Consider the following 18,843-nt stretch of genomic DNA (forward strand, 5'->3'; position numbering starts at 1 on the left):
AGAAGGCAGAGAGGCAGCTCCTGTCCCTCTCAGCACTGCCTCTTTCCTTCTGTGTCTTTGAATCATAGGATCACAGAATCAACCAGGCTGCAAGAGACCTCCAAGCTCACATCCAGTCCAACCTAGCACCCAACTCTGGGCTATGGCAGAGAGAAGATAACCAAAACTTCCTCTAATAAATGCAGTTTGTTTTACCTCTTTCCATGCTGTACCTGTGGCTCTTTCCAGGTGCTTTGCCTTTATTTGCTGTTGGCCTTCTTTTTCCCCCCTCTTCTCTTTTTTCCCCCATGTGATAAGATCCATCACTTGAAGGACAGCAACCAAAGCAGCTCTTCCTGCTCTGAAGAAAGGCAGCAACTGCACTCAGAATAAAAGATTGTCAGGCAGATTTGAAGTGTCAATCAGAGCCTATCTCTGGAATAAAAGAGGGAAAAAAGAGAGGAAACAAAACATTAGTCCAGGCAGCTCCTCATACCACCCCAGCTAATTTACTCTTTCCAGATATCCCCCACCCTCAGCTGCAAAAATCCATCCAGAGCTGCCCAGAGCTGCTAGCTACAGGCAAGAGGTGTTAGAGTAGATATTGGAGCTAATTGGAGGGTAGCAGAGCCCTGCAGAGGGACCTGGCCAGGCTGCATGGGTGGGCAGAGGCCAAGGGGATGAGATTGAACAAGGCCAAGGGCAGGGTTCTGCACTTTGGCTACAACAACCCCAAGCAGCACTGCAGGCTGGGGCCAGAGAGGCTGAGAGCAGGCAGGCAGAGAGGGAGCTGGGGGTGGTGGGAGAGAGGAGCTGCAGAGGAGGCAGCAGTGCCCAGGTGGGCAGCAGAGCCAATGGCATCCTGGGCTGGCTCAGGAGCAGTGTGGGCAGCAGGACAAGGGAGGTTCTTGTGCCCCTGTGCTCAGCACTGCTCAGGCCACAGCTTGAGTGCTGTGTCCAGTTCTGGGCTCCTAAATTGTGGAGAGATGTTGAGGTGCTGGAAGGGATTGAGAGAAGGGCAGCAAGACTGCGGAGGGGCCTGGAGCAGAGCCCTGTGAGGAGAGGCTGAGGGAGCTGGGGGGGTGCAGCCTGCAGCAGAGGAGGCTCAGGGCAGAGCTCATTGCTGCCTGCAGCTGCCTGCAGGGAGGCTGTAGCCAGGTGGGGTTGGGCTCTGCTGCCAGGCAGCCAGGGCCAGAAGAAGGGGACCCAGGCTGAAGCTGTGCCAGGGCAGGTTCAGGCTGGATGTTAGGAGGAAGTTCCTGGCAGAGAGAGTGATTGGCATTGGAATGGGCTGCCCAGGGAGGTGGTGGAGTGGCTGTGGCTGGAGGTGTTGGAGCCAAGCCTGGCTGGGGCACTTAGTGCCATGGTCTGGTGCCTGGGCAGGGCTGGGTGCTAGGTTGACTGTTTGAGCTTGGAGCTCTCTGCCAACCTGCCTGATTCTATGATGCCATGAACCCAGCTCAGGTCAGTTTGCCTTTTGCAGAGCTGTGCTTAGCAGGTCCAGAGAAGCAAATATTGGCCTCTGCCAGGCTTTGGGAGTCAAACTGAACCTTTGGCTTAGAAGAGGGACAACAGATTCAGAGCTTTGCTGCTGAGTGTGTCCCATCTGCAGTGGCACACCTGCACTTTAATGGTATTATTATCATTTAAATCATTACTTATGGCTGCACCTGGGGCTGTGGAAGGCACTTTCCAAGCACTCAGGAGAGGACTGGCTCTGCTCCAGGGAGCTCATTATTGCAGGCAGAGAGATGCACCGAGGCGCCGCACGGTCAAGCAGCAGAAGTGCTGACCCAACAGCAGCAGCACCTCCCACCGTGCACCCAGCTCCTTGGTTGACCTTGGGAAAGTCACTTTCCTTCTTCCCATGCCTAATCCCATGCCACTCTTTGCCCATCTCAGCTGCTTTGTGGTCAGTAGATTGAGAGAGGTGATTCTGTCCCTCTGCTCTGCTTTGGTTTTAGCTCTGGCAGGGTAGGTTTAGGTTGGGCATTAGGGAGAAGTTCTTTGCTGTGAGGGTGGTGAGACTCTGGCAGTGGTTGGAAAGTGAAGCAGCAGAAGGAAGTTAACCTGTTGGAGATAAGCCAAAGGAGGCCACAGCAATGCTGGCAGGGCTGGAAGCCCTCTGCTGTGAGGCCAGGCTGAGAGAGTTGGGGTTGTGCAGCTTGGAGAAGGCTCCAGAGAGACCTTCTGGTGGCCTTGCAGTGCCTCAAGGGGCCAGGCAGAAAGCTGGGGACAGAGTTGGAGCAAGCCTGTGGTGACAGGACAAGGAGGGATGGTTTGGGGGTGAGAGAGGGAGGTTCAGGCTGGAGAGAAAGGAGAAATGTTTGGTGCTGAGACTCTGGCCCAGGTCAGGCTGTTTGGGGCTATGCTCTGGTTGCAGATTGAGAGAGGTGATTCTGTCCCTCTGCTCTGCTCTTAGCTCCAGCAGGGCAGGTTTAGGTTGGACATCAGGAGGGAGTTCTTTGCTGTGAGGGTGGTGAGACTCTGGCAGTGGTTGGGAAGTGGAGCAGGAGAGATTTGGGTTGGACATCAGGAGGGAGCTCTGCAATGGTAATATATTGGAAGAGGTTGGCCAGAGAGGGAGTAGAAGTCCCATCCCTGGAGACATTCAAGGTCAGGCTTAATGAGGCTCTGAGCAACCTGCTCTAGCTGGGGATGTCTCCCCCCTCTGCAAGGGGATTGGACTGGATGACCTTTAAAGGTCCTTTCCAAGCCAAACCACTCAAGGCCAGGTTGGATGAGGCCTTGAGCAACCTGGGAGGTGACCCTGCCCATGGCAGGGAGGTTGGAACTGGCTGATCTTGAAGGCCCCTTCCAACCTAAACCATTCTCTGCTTCTCTAAAAGATCTTCAGCCACAACTTATCTTCACATCTTTGCCTGGTTTAGAATCTCAGTTTAAAACCCCAAAGAAGTACTTGGGGAAGTATCTTTTGTTCTTAGGGAAAAGAAAAAGGTGAAGGAACCCTGGGAAATAAGAAACTTCATTTTCCACAGCATTTCTTCAAGTGCTTTTTGCTGCTTGAAAGAAGCCAATGGTTGCTCCAAGCTCAGTGAAGTACATTTTGCCTGTTGAGAAACAGCAAATGCAGGTTTGGGGGGTTTGGTAAGAGCAGTCATTGGAATTGGCATTGAAAACACTGCAGTGGTTAGAGAAACCTCCTTCATTTCATCCTGCTAACAAGGGTGAACCTAAAAATGAAGCTGTTAGGTGAGCAGGGCAACTGGTGGAACCTGTTCATAGAACCAGAGAATGGGTTAGGTTGGAAGGGAGCTCAAAGCTCAGCCAGTTCCAACCCCCCTGTGCCATAGGCAGGGACACCTCCCACTAGAACAGGTTGCTCAAGGTCTCATCCAGCCTGGTCCTGAACATCTCCAGGGAGGTTGTGGAGCACAGAAGCACCCAATGTGATCTTTGATCACATTGGGTGCTTCTGTGCTCCACAACCTCCCTGGGCAACCTGTGCCAGGGTCTCACCACCCTCAATCTGTGCCAGTCTCTCACCACCCTCACTGCCAACAACTTCTTCCTAACATCCACTTTCAATCTCCCCTCTGCCACTTCAAACCCATTCCTCCTCCTCCTGCTCTCACTCCAAGCCCTTGTCAATAGTCCCTCCCCAGCTCCCCTGTAATCCCCTTCAGATCCTGCAAGGCCACTCCAAGGGCTCCTGGAAGCCTTCTCCTCTCCAGGCTGCACAGCCCCAACTCTCTCAGCCTGTGCTCAGAGCAGAGCTGCTGCAGCCCTCTCAGCATCTTGGTGGCCTCCTCTGCACTGGCTCCATCACTTCCCTGTCCTGCTTGTGCTGGGGGCTCCAGAACTGCACCCAGGACTGCAGGTGGAGTCTGAGGAGAGCAGAGCCAAGGGGCACAATCCCCTCCCTTGCCCTGCTGCCCAGCACACAGCTGTAGCTATCCTACAACTGCTTTTCCTTTCTCCCTCTCTCCATCCTCCCAGCTCTGCTGTAACATCCCCCAGGGCACTTTTATCCCCCTCCAGGCTCCCCCAGCAAGGTCTTTGGCTCCTCCAACAATTTCTTGCTGTGCAGAGAAAGGGGCAGCAAGTGCAGGAGCTGGTTTGAAGGTAGGCAGGTGCTGATTGCCCAGCCAGTATCTAAATGCCAGCTGGTCACCTGGCTGCTGCATCTCCAAACAGATAGGGAGCAAGAGGTGTAATTACCTTTCCTTCAGCAGGATATTAACTGAAATGTCTCTCTTCTGCCCAGCTGCTGAGTTGTTGTGGTTGGTTTCTTTTTTTTCCCCCCTCTCTATCATGAAACTTGCAGGAATCTTGGGTCTGAGAGACCTCTCTGTTTCCATCAGACAGGGTTGAATCAGGTCAGCTGGGTCAGAAATTATTGGAGCAGGGGGACTTGGCTCACAGATGGAAGAACAACACAAGCAGGCTCGTTGCCTTAATAAGCCCTGGCTCAAAAGCAAGGCAGTTTGGGTGTAACAAGGAGGCCCTGGTGTCAGGTGAGGTAACTGTCACTGACAGGGACCAGCCTGCCTCTGTCCTTTGGATGCACAAAGGCTCTCCAGCTGCAGGACTGTCTCCAGTGTGCTTACCTCTTGGGAGCTGCACAGAGCTTTCAGTCTGCAGAGGTGCTTAAGTATCTGGAGGGGGCTACAAGACAGCTGGGGAGGGACTTTTGAGGCTGTCAGGGAGTGACAGGATTGGGGGGAATGAAACCAAGCTAGAAATGGGGAGATTCAGACTGGATGTTAGGAAGAAGTTGTTGAGCAGGAGAGTGGTGAGAGCCTGGCAGGGGCTGCCCAGGGAGGTGGTGGAAGCCTCATGGCTGAAGGTGTTTGAGGCCAGGCTGGCTGAGGCTGTGTGCAGCCTGCTCTAGGGTAGGGTGTCCCTGGGCATGGCAGAGGGGTTGGAACTGCCTGCTCCTTGTGCTCCCTTCCTACCCTGACTGATTCTAGGATTCTAATTGCTCAGGAGCCCAAAGAGCCCTGACCTGAGTCCCTTGCAGCTGGATGGACAAAGAGGAGAAGAAAGGGAAGAACAAATTAGCCCAGACTTACAGGTAGGAAAACAGAGGCCAAGACCAGCAACTTACTGAGGGATCAGAAGGAGGCTCAGATGTCCTACATCCCCATCTAGGGCCCTGAGCAAAGTCCATCTCAGCTCCTTCTTGCTTCATCACCCAGGCAGAAGTCTCCCTTTGATGGGCATCTCCCTCTGATTCACCGCCCTGGGGAGCTGTGCCAGCCTTACCCAGGCTTCTCCTCTGGCAGCTGGCACCACATGGCAGGCTGATGAGGAAAGGTTATTCGTTGTTTTGTTTGGCTCAACGACTCACGGGCAGGGTGCTGAAAACCTCAGGAGCTGCCTTCTGAACAGTCCTGGAGCTGCTGGGGAAGGAGGGAGGCACTTACCAGAGGCTGGTGGCTGCCTCTGCACAGCCAAGCTCTCCTCCATCTGCTTCCCTTCAGCCCTCCTCAGGCTCCCCCATCTCTCCTGGCTTTGGCTGTGCTCTCTGGCACTACCTGGAGAAGAAAGAGGCAGACACTTGGAGCACTGCAGGCACTCAATCAGCACTGGCATTTCACCAAGGAAGGCACCGGCCCCAGCCTGGGGAGAGCCCAGACCTCACCCTCTGCCTGCTTGGTCTCTTCAGCTGCTCTGTCTAGCTGAGGATAAGCTACTCACAGGGGTTTAGAGCTGTTCACCCCTCCCCAGAAGCTGCCTTCAGCCAATCTGCAGCTGTCTGGAGGTCTTTTTCTCACAAGCAAGGCTCCCCCTCTTTAGCTGCTTCTCCTGGCAGCTGTTGTGCATCCCAGAACAAGGGCAGGCTGTAGCTTGGAGAGCAGCTGCAGGGTGTTTACAGACAGCCAGGGGCTTGCTCTGCTCTGGATGTGCTCACCCCCTCCCTGCTCCTTAGCTCTCAGCAGTGGGCTTCTGGCCTTCTGCTTCCATAAACATCCCCTGACAAGGGTACAAAGGCTGCACAGAAGGCTGAAGGTCAGCAAAAGTCGAGTTGCTGTCTTAGTTAACCCTTCTGAAGACCCTTAAAAATCACAGGATGATTGCTAGGGGTTGGAAGGGACCTCTGAAGATCATCTAGTCCAACCCACCCCCCTGCTAGAGCAGGCTCACCCAGGGTAAAGCACAGAGCCACAGCACCATGCAGGCTGGCAAAGCCCCTCAGGATCACCAAGTCCAACCTGGAACCCTGCTCTACAAGAGCCACCTTAGATCACATCCCTGAGCACCACATCCAAACCACCCTGAAACACCTCCAGGCTGGGTGACTCCAGCCCCTCCCTGGGCAGCTCATCCCAGCCCCTGACCACTCTCCCCATGAAAAACATTTTCCCAATGTCCAATCTAACCCCCCCCAGCCTCAGCTTGAGGCCATTCCCCCTTGTTCTGTCTCCAGCTACCTGTGAGCAGAGCCCAGCACAGCCTCTCCACAATGCCCCTTCAGGTAGCTGCAGCCAGCAGTGAGGTCTGCCCTGAGCCTCCTCCTTCTCAAACACAGGAACACATCCAGGAGGGATTTGAATGCCTCAGGTTACCCCCATTAGGGCCTCCAGAAGAGAGGGTGAAGCTCCTGCAAGTCTCTAGGGCTACCTCTTCAGTGTAGAAGCTCTTGTTCACACCTTGGACTGCAACCAAGATACCCACAGCCTGTAGGCAGCAGCCCTGCCAGGCAGCCACTCCACCCAGCCAAGCCAGTAAGTGCAGGGCTGAAGCTTTTGACTCCTGTGAGTTGCTCCTTGCAATTATGCAGACCAAAAAACACACAACCCAGCCTGTGCTGCAAACATTTCCTCACCACCTAGAGAAGTTCAGAGCCTGTGGAGGGAGTTTGGGGGGTTTGTTGTTGCTGGGTTCTAGCAAAGGACATTACAAGCAACAGAACAAGGGAGCTGGGGGTGGTGGGAGAGAGGAGCTACAGAGGAGGCAGCAGTGCCCAGGTGGGCAGCAGAGCCAATGGCATCCTGGGCTGGCTCAGGAGCAGTGTGGGCAGCAGGACAAGGGAGGTTCTTGTGCCCCTCTGCTCAGCACTGCTCAGGCCACCCCTGGAGTGCTGTGTCCAATTGTGGGCTCCTGAATTGCAGAGAGATGTTGAGGTGCTGGAAGGTGTTTGGAGAAGGGCAGCAAGGCTGGGGAGGGGCCTGGAGCAGAGCCCTGTGAGGAGAGGCTGAGGGAGCTGGGGGGGTGCAGCCTGCAGCAGAGGAGGCTCAGGGCAGAGCTGATTGCTGCCTGCAGCTGCCTGCAGGGAGGCTGTAGCCAGGTGGGGTTGGGCTCTGCTGCCAGGCAGCCAGCAACAGAAGAAGGAGACCCAGGCTGAAGCTGTGGCAGGGGAGGTTGAGGCTGGATGTGACGAGGGAGTTCCTGGCAGAGAGAGTGATTGGCACTGGAATGGGCTGCCCAGGGAGGAGGTGGAGTGGCTATGCCTGGAGGTGTTGAAGCCAAGCCTGGCTGGGGCACTGAGTGCCATGGTCTGGTTGGTTGGGCAGGGCTGGGTGCTAGGTTGTGCTGTTTGAGCTTGGAGCTCTCTGCCAACCTGCCTGATTCTATGATTCCACGATTCTGTGACTGTTCCTTGTGGGCTGTGGGCACACAGGTGTGGGGGCAGGACTCTCCCAGGAGCTCTTTGGGCATTCTGTGCCATTCTGTGCCTGCTGTCTCTCCTTGCAGAAGAAAGTCCCAGGCACATCTAACTTGCTGGCACAGGCTGAGCCACAGCACATGGGATCCCTTCAGTCTTTTGGAAGCTGAGGTCTCCTTGAGGCCAAGCAGCTGTTGTCATCTGAGGTGGCTTGCCCAGGGAATGGAGTTGAATAAGTCATTGGTGAATAGGTTAAATAAAGTAGATGCTGGCACTGAGTTAGCAGAAGTCTATTATCTGGAATCTATTGGTGTTGATTTTCTGGCCTGCAGCCACCTGAGAACATCTATCCTGGGGCATTAGCTCAGTTACCATAACAACTCATCTAAGAATAACTCCTGACAGCTCAAAGAGCAGACCAAGGTCCCATGTGGTGTATAAGTCACTCTTAGGTCAAGATAAGCATGTCCTGGGTTCTCCCTCTTCTGCCTTCCAGCCTCAGTGTTCCTGGTGGGGAATGCCAGTGCTGATACAAACCTTCACCTGCTTGGCACCTACTGTTTTACCCTTCAGGGGCTGCTCAGCCTGGTTTTCCAAAGGTCTACCCACCCAGGGAGCTGCCTCCTGGCAGAATAACAAAGTCACCCAGCTTTGGGGAACCTCCACTGGTTCCCTCACTGGCATTCAGTCCATAGGCTGCTAAGTGAGATCTGCCACAGAATCACACAGGATCAGCCAGGCTGGGAGAGAGCTCCAAGCTCAAACAGCCCAACCTAGCACCCAGCCCTGGCCAAGCACCAGACCATGGCACTCAGCCAGGCTTGGCTGCAACACCTCCAGCCACAGCCACTCCACCACCTCCCTGGGCAGCCCATTCCAGTGCCAATCACTCTCTCTGACAACAACTTCCTCCTCACATCCAGCCTCAACCTGCCCTGCCACAGCTTCAGCCTGGGGCCCCTTCTTCTGTTGCTGGCTGCCTGGCAGCAGAGCCCAACCCCACCTGGCTACAGCCTCCCTGCAGGCAGCTGCAGGCAGCAATCAGCTCTGCCCTGAGCCTCCTCTGCTGCAGGCTGCACCCCCCCAGCTCCCTCAGCCTCTCCTCACAGGGCTCTGCTCCAGGCCCCTCCCCAGCCTTGCTGCCCTTCTCCAAACACCTTCCAGCACCTCAACATCTCTCTGCAATTCAGGAGCCCACAGCTGGACACAGCACTGCAGGGGTGGCCTGAGCAGTGCTGAGCACAGGGGCACAAGAACCTCCCTTGTCCTGCTGCCCACACTGCTCCTGAGCCAGCCCAGGATGCCATTGGCTCTGCTGCCCACCTGGGCACTGCTGCCTCCTCTGCAGCTCCTCTCTCCCACCACCCCCAGCTCCCTCTCTGCCTGCCTGCTCTCAGCCTCTCTGGCCCCAGCCTGCAGTGCTGCTTGGGGTTGTTGTGGCCAAAGTGCAGAACCTGCCCTTGGCCTTCTTCAGTCTCATCCCTTGGCCTCTGCCCACCCATCCAGCCTGGCCAGGTCCCTCTGCAGGGCTCTCCTCCCCTCCAACAGCTCCACAGCTGCTCCTAGCTTGGTGTCATCTGCAGACTTACAGATGCTGGACTCAATCCCCTCCTCCAGCTCGTCAATAAAAATGATCTTTGATCCCATTCTGTGCTTCTGTGCTCCACAACCTCCCTGGAGTTGTTCAGGACCACTTTGGATGAGGCCTTGAGCAACCTGTTCTAGTGGGAGGTGTCCTTGCCTATGGCAGGGGGGGGTTGGAACTGGCTGAGCTTTGAGCTCCCTTCCAACCTAAACCATGCTCTGATTCTGTATCCCTCCACCTAACATGGAAAAACCAACATGCAGCCAGCAGCCTGTGCAGGGAGGAGCAGGCAGTGCCACACACCCACCCCCAGCACTGCAGCTGCCTGCCCCGTGGGAAGCCTCTTTGCCTGATGCTCCACAGCAAGCAGCCAGCAAAGAGCATCCAGGCAGAGCTGAGTGAGGCAGAGTGAGCTGAGGAAGAGTCAGTGCCAGTTTCAGGAACTCCCACATCACCACCAGACCAGCTGAGCAGCTCCCTGGCTCTGGAGCCATGCACCACCTCCAGAGCCAGCCAAGCAGGTTCTGCCATGGCGTGGTCCACAGTGCCAGGACTGATCATGCCTTGGGCATTTGGGACAGCCTCCTGCATGCCCCTGTGGAGGCTCTTGCAGTGGTGCTGAATAGAGCTCTGCTCATGTTGAGGCTTGCTGGTGGGCACCTTGAGCACCCAAGGCTCGAGCAGCACAGGCTGGCCCAAGGCCAGCGAGCTGGGGAGTTTCTCTCTCTGCTTGCTCATTCTCACTCCCAGTCTGGCTCTGCTTCTTTTACTCACTTGCAACCCATGTGCTTGGGCTGTGGACTTCTCTAGGGCAGAAAGTGGCTTTCAGAGAATCACAGAATGGAAGGGGCTGGGAGGGATCTCCAAAGCTCATCCAGTCCAACACACCCCCACCCCCCCCCCCCCAGCCAGAGCAGGACCACCTGGAGCAGATCACACAGGAACACATCCAGGTGGGGTTTGAATACCTCCAGAGAGGGAGACTCCACAACCCCCCTGGGAAGCCTGTGCCAGGGTTCTGACACCCTCACAGTGAGGAAATTCCTCCTCTTGTTTAAATGAAACTTCCTCTGCCTCAGCTTCCACCCATTGCTCCTTGGCCTGGCACTGGGCATCACCCAGCAGAGCCTGGCACTGGGCATCACCCAGCAGAGCCTGGCACTCACCTTAGGCATATTTATCAACATGAATGAGGTCACCTCTCAGCCTCCTCTTCTCCCAGCAGCACAGCCTCAGCTCCCTCAGGCTCTCCTCTTCAGGAGAGATGCTCTTTGCTCAGCTACTGCTGCACCAGGATGGCAACCTCAGCCAGTGCAGCAGCAGTGTGCCCACCAAGCTGTGCACCAGGGGAACTGCATCCCCAGTGGATGTGCCATTCCCACCTCTGGCCTGCCTCTCTCTTTGCCCAAGGCAAGAGGTCATCTTGACTCAACTCCAAAACCTCTTGCTCCAACTTAGCCCCACTGAGGCCCAAATAAACCTCCAGCATTAGCTGTGCTGTGCTGATCCCAACCCTGCCAGGCTGAAACCTTAAGTGAATTTTTATGACTGAGTTCTGAAGCCCAGAAAACAGGAGCAAGGAGGGGAAATGCTGACTTGGCCATTGCTAAATGCCAATTATCTGCAAATGCATTAAGGAAAAGAGGGGGGAGGGGGGCAATAAAAAATAGGCTCATTTTGATGGGGTTTTTTTTTCTGGTTCAAAGTAAACTGCCCCAAGAGCCCCTTGGAGGAAGGAGCAGCACTGCAGAGTGACCATTAATATTTATAGGCATGACACTGAGCTACAGACCTTGGCAATCAGAGCAGCTCCACTTGTGGAATTAATAGAGTTTGGCTGACACCTCAGTACAAAAGAGTAAGTAGGAGACACCAAGATTTTCAGGGAGAGCTCAAGAAGCAGATGCTGACCTTTGATGGAGAGGGTCCATACCTCACTAAGCTGCTCAAGTGCTAAAACTGAGTCAGGGCTGCTGGCCAAACCCAGCACAGAGTCACAGAATCAGGCAGGGTTGGAAGGGAGCACAAGGAGCAGCCAGTTCCAACCCCCTGCCATGCCCAGGGACACCCTACCCTAGAGCAGGCTGCACACAGCCTCAGCCAGCCTGGCCTCAAACACCTCCAGCCATGGGGCCTCAACCACCTCCCTGAGCAACCCCTGCCAGGCTCTCACCACTCTCATGGAGAAGAACTTGTTCCTCACCCACCTCCTCAGCACCACCTTCTCTGCTTCTGTCTCTGCTCCTGTGGCTCCCCTGCACAGATTCTGTCCTTGTACTCCCCAAGGCTGCACTTTCCCCCCAGCAGATGCAGAGCAGTGTAGCTCCACTGGCACATGGAGCACAGCATCACAGGCTCAGAGCATGTCAGGGGTTGGAAGGGACCCAAAGAGCTCATCCAGTCCAAGTCTCCTGCCAGAGCAGGACCACACAATCCAGCTCAGGTCACACAGGAACACATCCAGACAGGCCTGGAAAGGCTCCACACAAGGAGACTCCACAACCTCTCTGGGCAGCCTGTGCCAGGCTCTGGGACCCTTCCAGCCAAGAAGTTGCCCTTGTGCTGAGCTGGAACCTCCTGTGCTGCAGCTTCCATCCATTGCTGCTTGTCCTGTGCCAGGGAGCAGTGAGCAGAGCCTGTCCCCCCCTCCTGACCCCCAGCCCTCAGCTAGTTAGGAGCAGCTAAAGAAATGGCCAAACAATCTTACAGCTCAAACTGGTGCCATAGTCCCAGCCACAGAGCAGCTCCTGCCCCCTCCCACTCTGCACTTCCAAACTGCCAGGTGAAGTGCCAGAGAGAGCCCCTCAAAAGCAGCCCTCTCTGTGCTGAGGGTCTGGAAGGTGCTGAGGGTCTGGCAAGGTGCTGAGGGTCTGGAAGGTGCTGAGGGTCTGGGAGGTGCTGAGGGTCTGGAAGGTGCTGAGGGTCTGGAAAGTGCTGAGGGTCTGGCAAGGTGCTGAGGGTCTGGAAGGTGCTGAGGGTCTGGGAGGTGCTGAGGGTCTGGAAGGTGCTGAGGGTCTGGAAAGTGCTGAGGGTCTGGAAAGTGCTGAGAGTCTGGCAAGGTGCTGAGGGTCTGGGAGGTGCTGAGGGTCTGGGAGGTGCTGAGGGTCTGGAAGGTGCTGAGGGTCTGGAAAGTGCTGAGGGTCTGGAAGGTGCTGAGAGTCTGGCAAGGTGCTGAGGGTCTGGGAGGTGCTGAGGGTCTGGGAGGTGCTGAGGGTCTGGCAAGGTGCTGAGGGTCTGGGAGGTGCTGAGGGTCTGGAAGGTGCTGAGAGTCTGGAAGGTGCTGAGGGTCTAGCAAGGTGCTGAGGGTCTGGCAAGGTGCTGAGGGTCTGGCAAGGTGCTGAGGGTCTGAAAGGTGCTGAGGGTCTGGCAAGGTGCTGAGGGTCTGGGAGGTGCTGAGGGTCTGGCAAGGTGCTGAGGGTCTGGGAGGTGCTGAGGGTCTGGCAGGTGCTGAGTCACAGAGGCTGCAATCAGCTCAGGACCACGAACCAGGCAAGGTGATGGTGACTGCCAAAGCCACCCTCAAACACGTCAGACACATCCAGGGGCTGTGCTATGACAATAACTCAGTCCCCCTCTGTGAGCCTGCAGAGAAATGGGTCCCCAGCAGCTGGGCAGTTGCCACTAAGGACTGGCAGAGGTTCTTGCAGCCCTGTGATACTTCATGGCCAAGAGCTCAAGGACCTCAGGGAGAGGTTGTTCACCCCCCTGAAGTGCACCCAGCCCTGGGAAAAGGAGTAAGGGACTGGCCAAGGGGAGGGGTTGGTGAGACTCAAGTAGAAAGAGCTTAGCAACCTCTTTCCTGTTCTTCTGCACTCCCAGCAAACAGCAAAGGCTGAGCTGGGACTTTGAGCAGCAGGCTCTGTGCCTTCAGAGCCAGCTACCACTGACTGCAGGGGGGCAGCCTGGATTCAGCCCACCAGGGACAGGACCTCCCAGGGCTGTTTGCACTGCTGCAGTTCCCCCCTGCTTTGGCAGCATGTGGGAGGGTGCCCAGCACAGTCTGGACTTCAGGCACCTGTCAAAAGAGTCATGGAATGGTTTGAGTTGGAAGGGAGCTCAAAGATCACTCAGTTCCAACCTCCCTGCCATGGGCAAGGGACAGCTGCCACTAGCCCAGGTTACTCAAGGCTTCATCTGACCTGGCCAAGGAGAGGACATCCACAACCACCCTGGGCAACCTGTTCCAGTGACTCACCAAGCAACCTGTCTCAGGAGGCTCCAGCACTGCTCCTGCTTTGCCTCAGATGCTTCATTCTGAATTATTTACCTCCTTGCCTAACTTTTGCTTCTTTTTGTTCACCACTGAAGTGCTTCTAAGTCTTTATAATACTTCCCCCCCCCTGGTTTTCAGGCTGCTGGATGTCAGTGTGCTCTTCTGCTGAGCACAGAGCTGGTCAGAGAACCAAGCAGGTTGGCAGAGAGCTCCAAGCTCAAACAGCCCAACCTAGCACCCAGCCCTGGCCAAGCACCAGACCATGGCACTCAGTGCCCCAGCCAGGCTTGGCTTCAACACCTCCAGCCACAGCCACTCCACCACCTCCCTGGGCAGCCCATTCCAGTGCCAATCACTCTCTCTGCCAACAACTTCCTCCTCACATCCAGCCTCAACCTGCCCTGCCACAGCTTCAGCCTGGGTCCCCTTCTTCTGGCCCTGGCTGCCTGGCAGCAGAGCCCAACCCCAGCTGGCTACAGCCTCCCTGCAGGCAGCTGCAGGCAGCAATCAGCTCTGCCCTGAGCCTCCTCTGCTGCAGGCTGCACCCCCCCAGCTCCCTCAGCCTCTCCTCCCAGGGCTGTGCTCCAGGCCCCTCCCCAGCCTTGCTGCCCTGCTCTGGGCACCTTCCAGCACCTCAACATCTCTCTGCAATTCAGGAGCACAGAACTGGACCCAGGACTCTAAACTCATAAATCTCTCATTTAAGATTCTCTCTTCCTCCTGCCCTCAGCTGTGCTCAGTTTGTGACCATTCTGCTGCTCTCAGGAGCAGAGCTGCAAAAGAGCTCCAGTCAGTCCCTGCCCTCCCATCAACCAAGTCCCTCTGAATCCTTCTTGGGTTTTTGGTTGGGTTTGGTTGTTGTTTTTTTCACTCCCAACAATTCAGGGCTGTGCAATTGAGACAAATAAACACTGCAAACAACAACAGCAAATAGCAGAAGCTCCCTGCCATTAAAATCAAGGTGAAAAGGAGGAGCCTGAGCCAAGTTAATCAGTGAGCTGAAATGAGATGTTGGAGAAAGGGACCTGTGGGTGACTTGGGGTTTGCAGTTAGCTGAGTGATGTGAAATCTCCTGTGCCTGGCTGAGCCTCTGAAAGGAAATGCTTTATTAAATCCTCTTTGTCTGAGATTTCAAGTTGCCTCTGGACTGGAAAATAGGACCATGGCAGAATGTGGCATGCAATCAGGAGCTGAAGTCCTTAGTGCAGGGGTTTGGGGTTGTTTGGTTTCTTGTGGGTTTTTTTTTTGCTGCAGAGGCACAGACACAAAACCCAGAGGGGTCAGGATTCAGAAAGCTGAATGAGCCCAGACACAGCCATGCTCTGCTGGGCACCTCCTCCACTCACCACCCCAAAACCATAGAATCACAGAGCAAAGCAGGTTGGCAGAGAGCTCCAAGCTCAGACAGCCCAACCTAGCACCCAGCCCTGCCCAAGCACCAGACCATGGCACTCAGTGCCCCAGCCAGGCTTGGCTGCAACACCTCCAGCCATGGGCACTCCACCACCTCCCTGGGCAGCCCATTCCAGTGCCAATCACTCTCTCTGACAACAACTTCCTCCTCACATCCAGCCTAGACCTGCCCTGGCACAACTTGAGGCTGTGTCCTCTTGTTCTGTTGATGGTTAATTGTGCTGGCAGCAACCTCTAGGCACTGTGTGGCTGGGGGTCAGGAGGGGGGGACAGGCTCTGCTCACTGCTCCCTGGCACAGGACAAGCAGCAATGGATGGAAGCTGCAGCACAGGAGGTTCCAGCTCAGCACAAGGGCAACTTCTTGCCTGGAAGGGTCCCAAAGCCCTGGCACAGGCTGCCCAGAGAGGTTGTGGAGTCTCCTTGTGTGGAGCCTTTCCAGGCCTGTCTGGATGTGTTCCTGTGTGCCCTGAGCTAGCTTGGATGGTGCTGCTCTGGCAGGAGGTTGGACTGGATGAGCTCTTCGGGTCCCTTCCATCCCCTGACATCCTCTGATCCTGTGAAATTCACCCCACCAAATCAAAACTAACCTGTGAGGCTCAGGTCCATTATCTCAGCTTCCATTCCCACTGGAGCACAGTCCTTGCCCTGATTTATCTGCTTTGCACTGCTTGTACTGGAAGCCTTTGGTCTTGTGTGCTTTTAGCTGTGATCTGGCTGTGTTTTGACCAGAGAAAGAGCTGCAGCCTCTTGCTGGCCCCTTCCAGCACTCACTGTGCTTTGCTGTCAGCTGATGGCTCACAGCTCTCCGGTGTCAAACCAGGGCAGTGCCACCTCTGAGCCCCTGCAGAATGTATCAGCTAAAGAGAAAGCAAGAGAAGCAGGCACAGCAAGGAGGGATGAGGACAAGCAAGAGGCTGCAGGAGCTCCCCCAGTGTCACACAATCTCCCTTTGCCTTTTCACAGCTTTTGTCTTTCCCTGTGTGCTTGGCCATGTAGTGAGGAAGGTGAGATCTGACCAGAGACAAGACAGGCAGCACCAACCAGATTCCCTCCTCCTCTTACTCCCTCATTGCACACCACAGCTTGTCTGGATATCACAGAGTCAGGGTTGGAAGGGAGCACAAGGAGCAGGCAGTGCCAACCCCTGCCATGCCCAGGGACACCCTACCCTAGAGCAGGCTGCACACAGCCTCAGCCAGCCTGGCCTCAAACACCTCCAGCCATGGGGCCTCAACCACCTCCCTGGGCAACCCCTGCCAGGCTCTCACCACTCTCCTGCTCAACAACTTCCTCCTCACCTCCAGTCTGAATCTCCCCATTTCTAGCTTGGTTTCATTCCCTCCAGTCCTGTCACTCCCTGGCAGCCTCAAAAGTCTCTCTCCAGCTTTTTTGTAGCCCACTTCAGGCACTGCAAGGCCACAAGAAGGTCCCCTGGGAGCCTTCTCCTCTCCAGCCTGCACATCCCCACCTGCCTCAGTCTCTGCTCCCAGCAGAGCAGCTCCAGCCCTCTGCTCATCCTCACGGCCCTTGAATCTCAGTCCACCTGCTGGAAGTGGCAGGGTTTGAGTTCCTGCCCTGCTTACTGCAAACCCCAGCAGGGAAGCACCCCAAGTGGCTGAGAACCCCCAAGCATTCCCCTTCCCCTGCAGCACCCCCAGAGCTCCTTACCTCCCTCTTATTGCTGACCAGAAGCAGGACAGAGCCGTTCTGGATGTTGGCCTCTTTGAGCGTCTCATGCTCCTCCAGCTGCCTGGAGTTGTAGTAAAAGGTCTTCTTCCAGGAAGTGACTCCCTCCCGCACCAAGTGAGCCCTGAGATCCATCACTGTGTCCCTGGGCTTGACTGTCAGGGGCATCATCATGTCCTCATCAGCCAGGTGCACCTTAATGTGGTACCTCTTCCAGCGGGAGAGGCTCCGGCGCAGGGTGTCCATCCCAGCCTGGCAGAGAGCAGCATCCAGCTGGGAGGTTGGGAAGGCAGGGATGTGGCTCTGAAGTTGGCTGTCTGCAGAGAACAGCTTCAAATGTCCTGCCAAACCTGTTCCTCCCAGTTGCTGGGCTGCATGCTTCACATTCCGAGGAAGAGCTCACCTGGCTCCCAGAGCCTGCTGGCTGGCAAACGTCCTGATGAATCACTTCCACACACCCCTAAATCCCATAATAATTACAGCGTCTTCACAGAGTGCTCTTCATGCCAATGGCTCTCAGAGGACTTGAGAGCTGCATTCCCATAGCCATTCACAGGATCACAGGATCAGAGGATGTCAGGAGTTGGAAGGAACCCAAAGAGATCATCCAGCCCAACCCCCCCTGCCAGAGCAGGACCATCCAAGCTAGTTCAGGTCACACATGCAGACAGGGCTGGAAAGGCTCCACACAAGGAGACTCCACAGCCTCTCTGGGCAGCCTGTGCCAGGGCTCTGGGACCCTTCTAGGCAAGAAGTTGCCCTTGTGTTAAGCTGGAACCTCCTGTGCTGCAGCTTCATGGAATCCTAGAATCACAGAATGTCAGGGGCTGGAAGGGACCTCAAAAGCTCATCTGGTCCAGGCCCCTGCCAGAGCAGCATCACCCAGAGCAGATCACACAGGAACACATCCAGACAGGCCTGCAAAGGCTCCACACAAGGAGACTCCACAACCTCTCTGGGCAGCCTGTGCCAGGGCTCTGGGACCCTTCCAGGCAAGAAGTTGTCCTGGTGCTGAGCTGGAACCTCCTGTGCTGCAGCTTCCATCCACTGCTCCTTGTCCTGTGCCAGGGAGCAGTGAGCAGAGCCTGTCCCCCCCTCCTGACCCCCAGCCCTCAGCTACTGATAAACCTTTATTAGGTCCCCTCTCAGTCTTCCAAACATGGGTGCCTGGGAGAAATCAATGGGTTAGCAACCTCACACCTCCTGCTCTAAAAGGCTGCCAGCTGTGGAGCAGCTCAGCCCAGCAAAGCAGGCACTGAGGAAGCTCACAGCTCTTTAACCTGGTCCTTTAAGGAAGATCTGTACTCTGCAGTTCAAATCCCTCTTGGAGTGACAAATTCCTCTTGGAGGACAGACAAAGCACCCTGGAGGAGACACAGGGCCTGGCTGCTGTGAACTTCCCTCACCAGGGCAGGAGATGAGGGGGAGTTCCTGTAGGCAAACAGGCTGGGACCCTGCAAGAGGGACAGGACTCATTCATTGCTCAGCATGTCCCCAGCTACCCATCACTGACTCACAGCAGCTGCTCACTGCTTCAGCATCTTGATTTCCTCTGCCTTCCAGATCCCTGCCTAATTGGTCCTATCCTGCTCCTACACCTGAGCAGGAAGAGCATGACAGAGCTGCTGTGAGCACACAGGCAGGTGACAGCAGAGCCCTCGGAACGCCAAGAGGAGCAAGCAATGCTTTGGTAAACACAAGGATCCCTCCAAAGGCAAGGATCTGAAGCCAGCCACAGGAGCTGGCTGTAATTGAATGATCCTGCAAGGCAGACTCTGGCAGTCACAGAATGATACTTCAGAGCAAACAGCATCAAGATAAGGAAGTCTTCTTTTTTCCCTCTTTCTTTTCTTCCCCCTCCTTCTTTTTCTCCCACAGATCAAGTCACCTTCTTATCTTGTAGGTAATTTCCTGCAGCCCATGTTACAGGAATTCATTCTTCTCAACCCAGGCCAGCATTTGCAGGCCAAAGCACTGTGAGAGAGTCAACTCCAGAGCCTGCTCTTCAGCAAGAAGGGGCTGCTCTTGCCCCTCAGATTACAAAACAAGCTGTCATCTCTCCAGATAGGGCAGCAGTCAGCTCCCACTGAGAGCAAGAGAGGTGTCCACTCTCCCACTGAAACACAAGGAGATTTCCACCCTGTTTTCACAGCTCCAAACCTTTTTTCCCCTCCCCAGCACATTCTGGGTCTGGCAAAACCAGCAGCAGAGTATCTGCCCTGCACCACAGCCTGGACTCCAAGCACATGGGTTTGAGGGGTGCAGCACTGGATGGGTAAAGAAGTGGCTTGATGGCTGCACCCAAAGAGTGGCTGCCAGTGGCTCCATGGCCAAGTGCAGGCAGTGACAAGTGGAGCCCCTCAGGGATCAGTCCTGGCACCAGTCTTGGTCAA

General features: G+C 55.6%; 1 protein-coding gene and 1 long non-coding RNA gene across 2 annotated transcripts; one reads left to right on the plus strand and one right to left on the minus strand.

The window, feature by feature from the left end:
- Positions 1–359: 359 nt before the first annotated feature.
- On the minus strand, positions 360–16,696 carry TINCR (TINCR ubiquitin domain containing). The gene is made up of 3 exons (XM_064175249.1): positions 16,433–16,696; positions 5,370–5,480; positions 360–414 (listed from the first exon to the last, which is right to left on the minus strand). Exons 1-2 carry the CDS (start codon positions 16,694–16,696, stop codon positions 5,433–5,435), a joined length of 312 nt encoding a protein of 103 aa, XP_064031319.1. The 3' UTR covers positions 360–414; positions 5,370–5,432.
- LOC135192259 (uncharacterized) lies at positions 4,458–5,854 on the plus strand. Its single transcript, XR_010308954.1, has 3 exons — positions 4,458–4,586; positions 4,930–5,017; positions 5,427–5,854. It is a non-coding gene; the product is annotated as an uncharacterized LOC135192259 (long non-coding RNA).
- Positions 16,697–18,843: the final 2,147 nt, after the last annotated feature.

The sequence above is a fragment of the Pogoniulus pusillus genome, chromosome 41 (genome assembly GCF_015220805.1).
Source record: "Pogoniulus pusillus isolate bPogPus1 chromosome 41, bPogPus1.pri, whole genome shotgun sequence".
NCBI lineage: Eukaryota > Metazoa > Chordata > Aves > Piciformes > Lybiidae > Pogoniulus > Pogoniulus pusillus.

What these genes read in the sequence shown, in the direction of transcription:
- TINCR (XM_064175249.1), bottom strand. Translation starts at nt 16,696, where the DNA reads ATGGACACCCTGCGCCGGAGCCTCTCCCGCTGGAAGAGGTACCACATT. An exon ending in TGGTCAGCAATAAGAGGGAG is followed by an intron (nt 5,481 to 16,432) that starts GTAAGGAGCTCT and finishes TTTCTTCTCCAG; the next exon opens with GTAGTGCCAGAGAGCACAGC.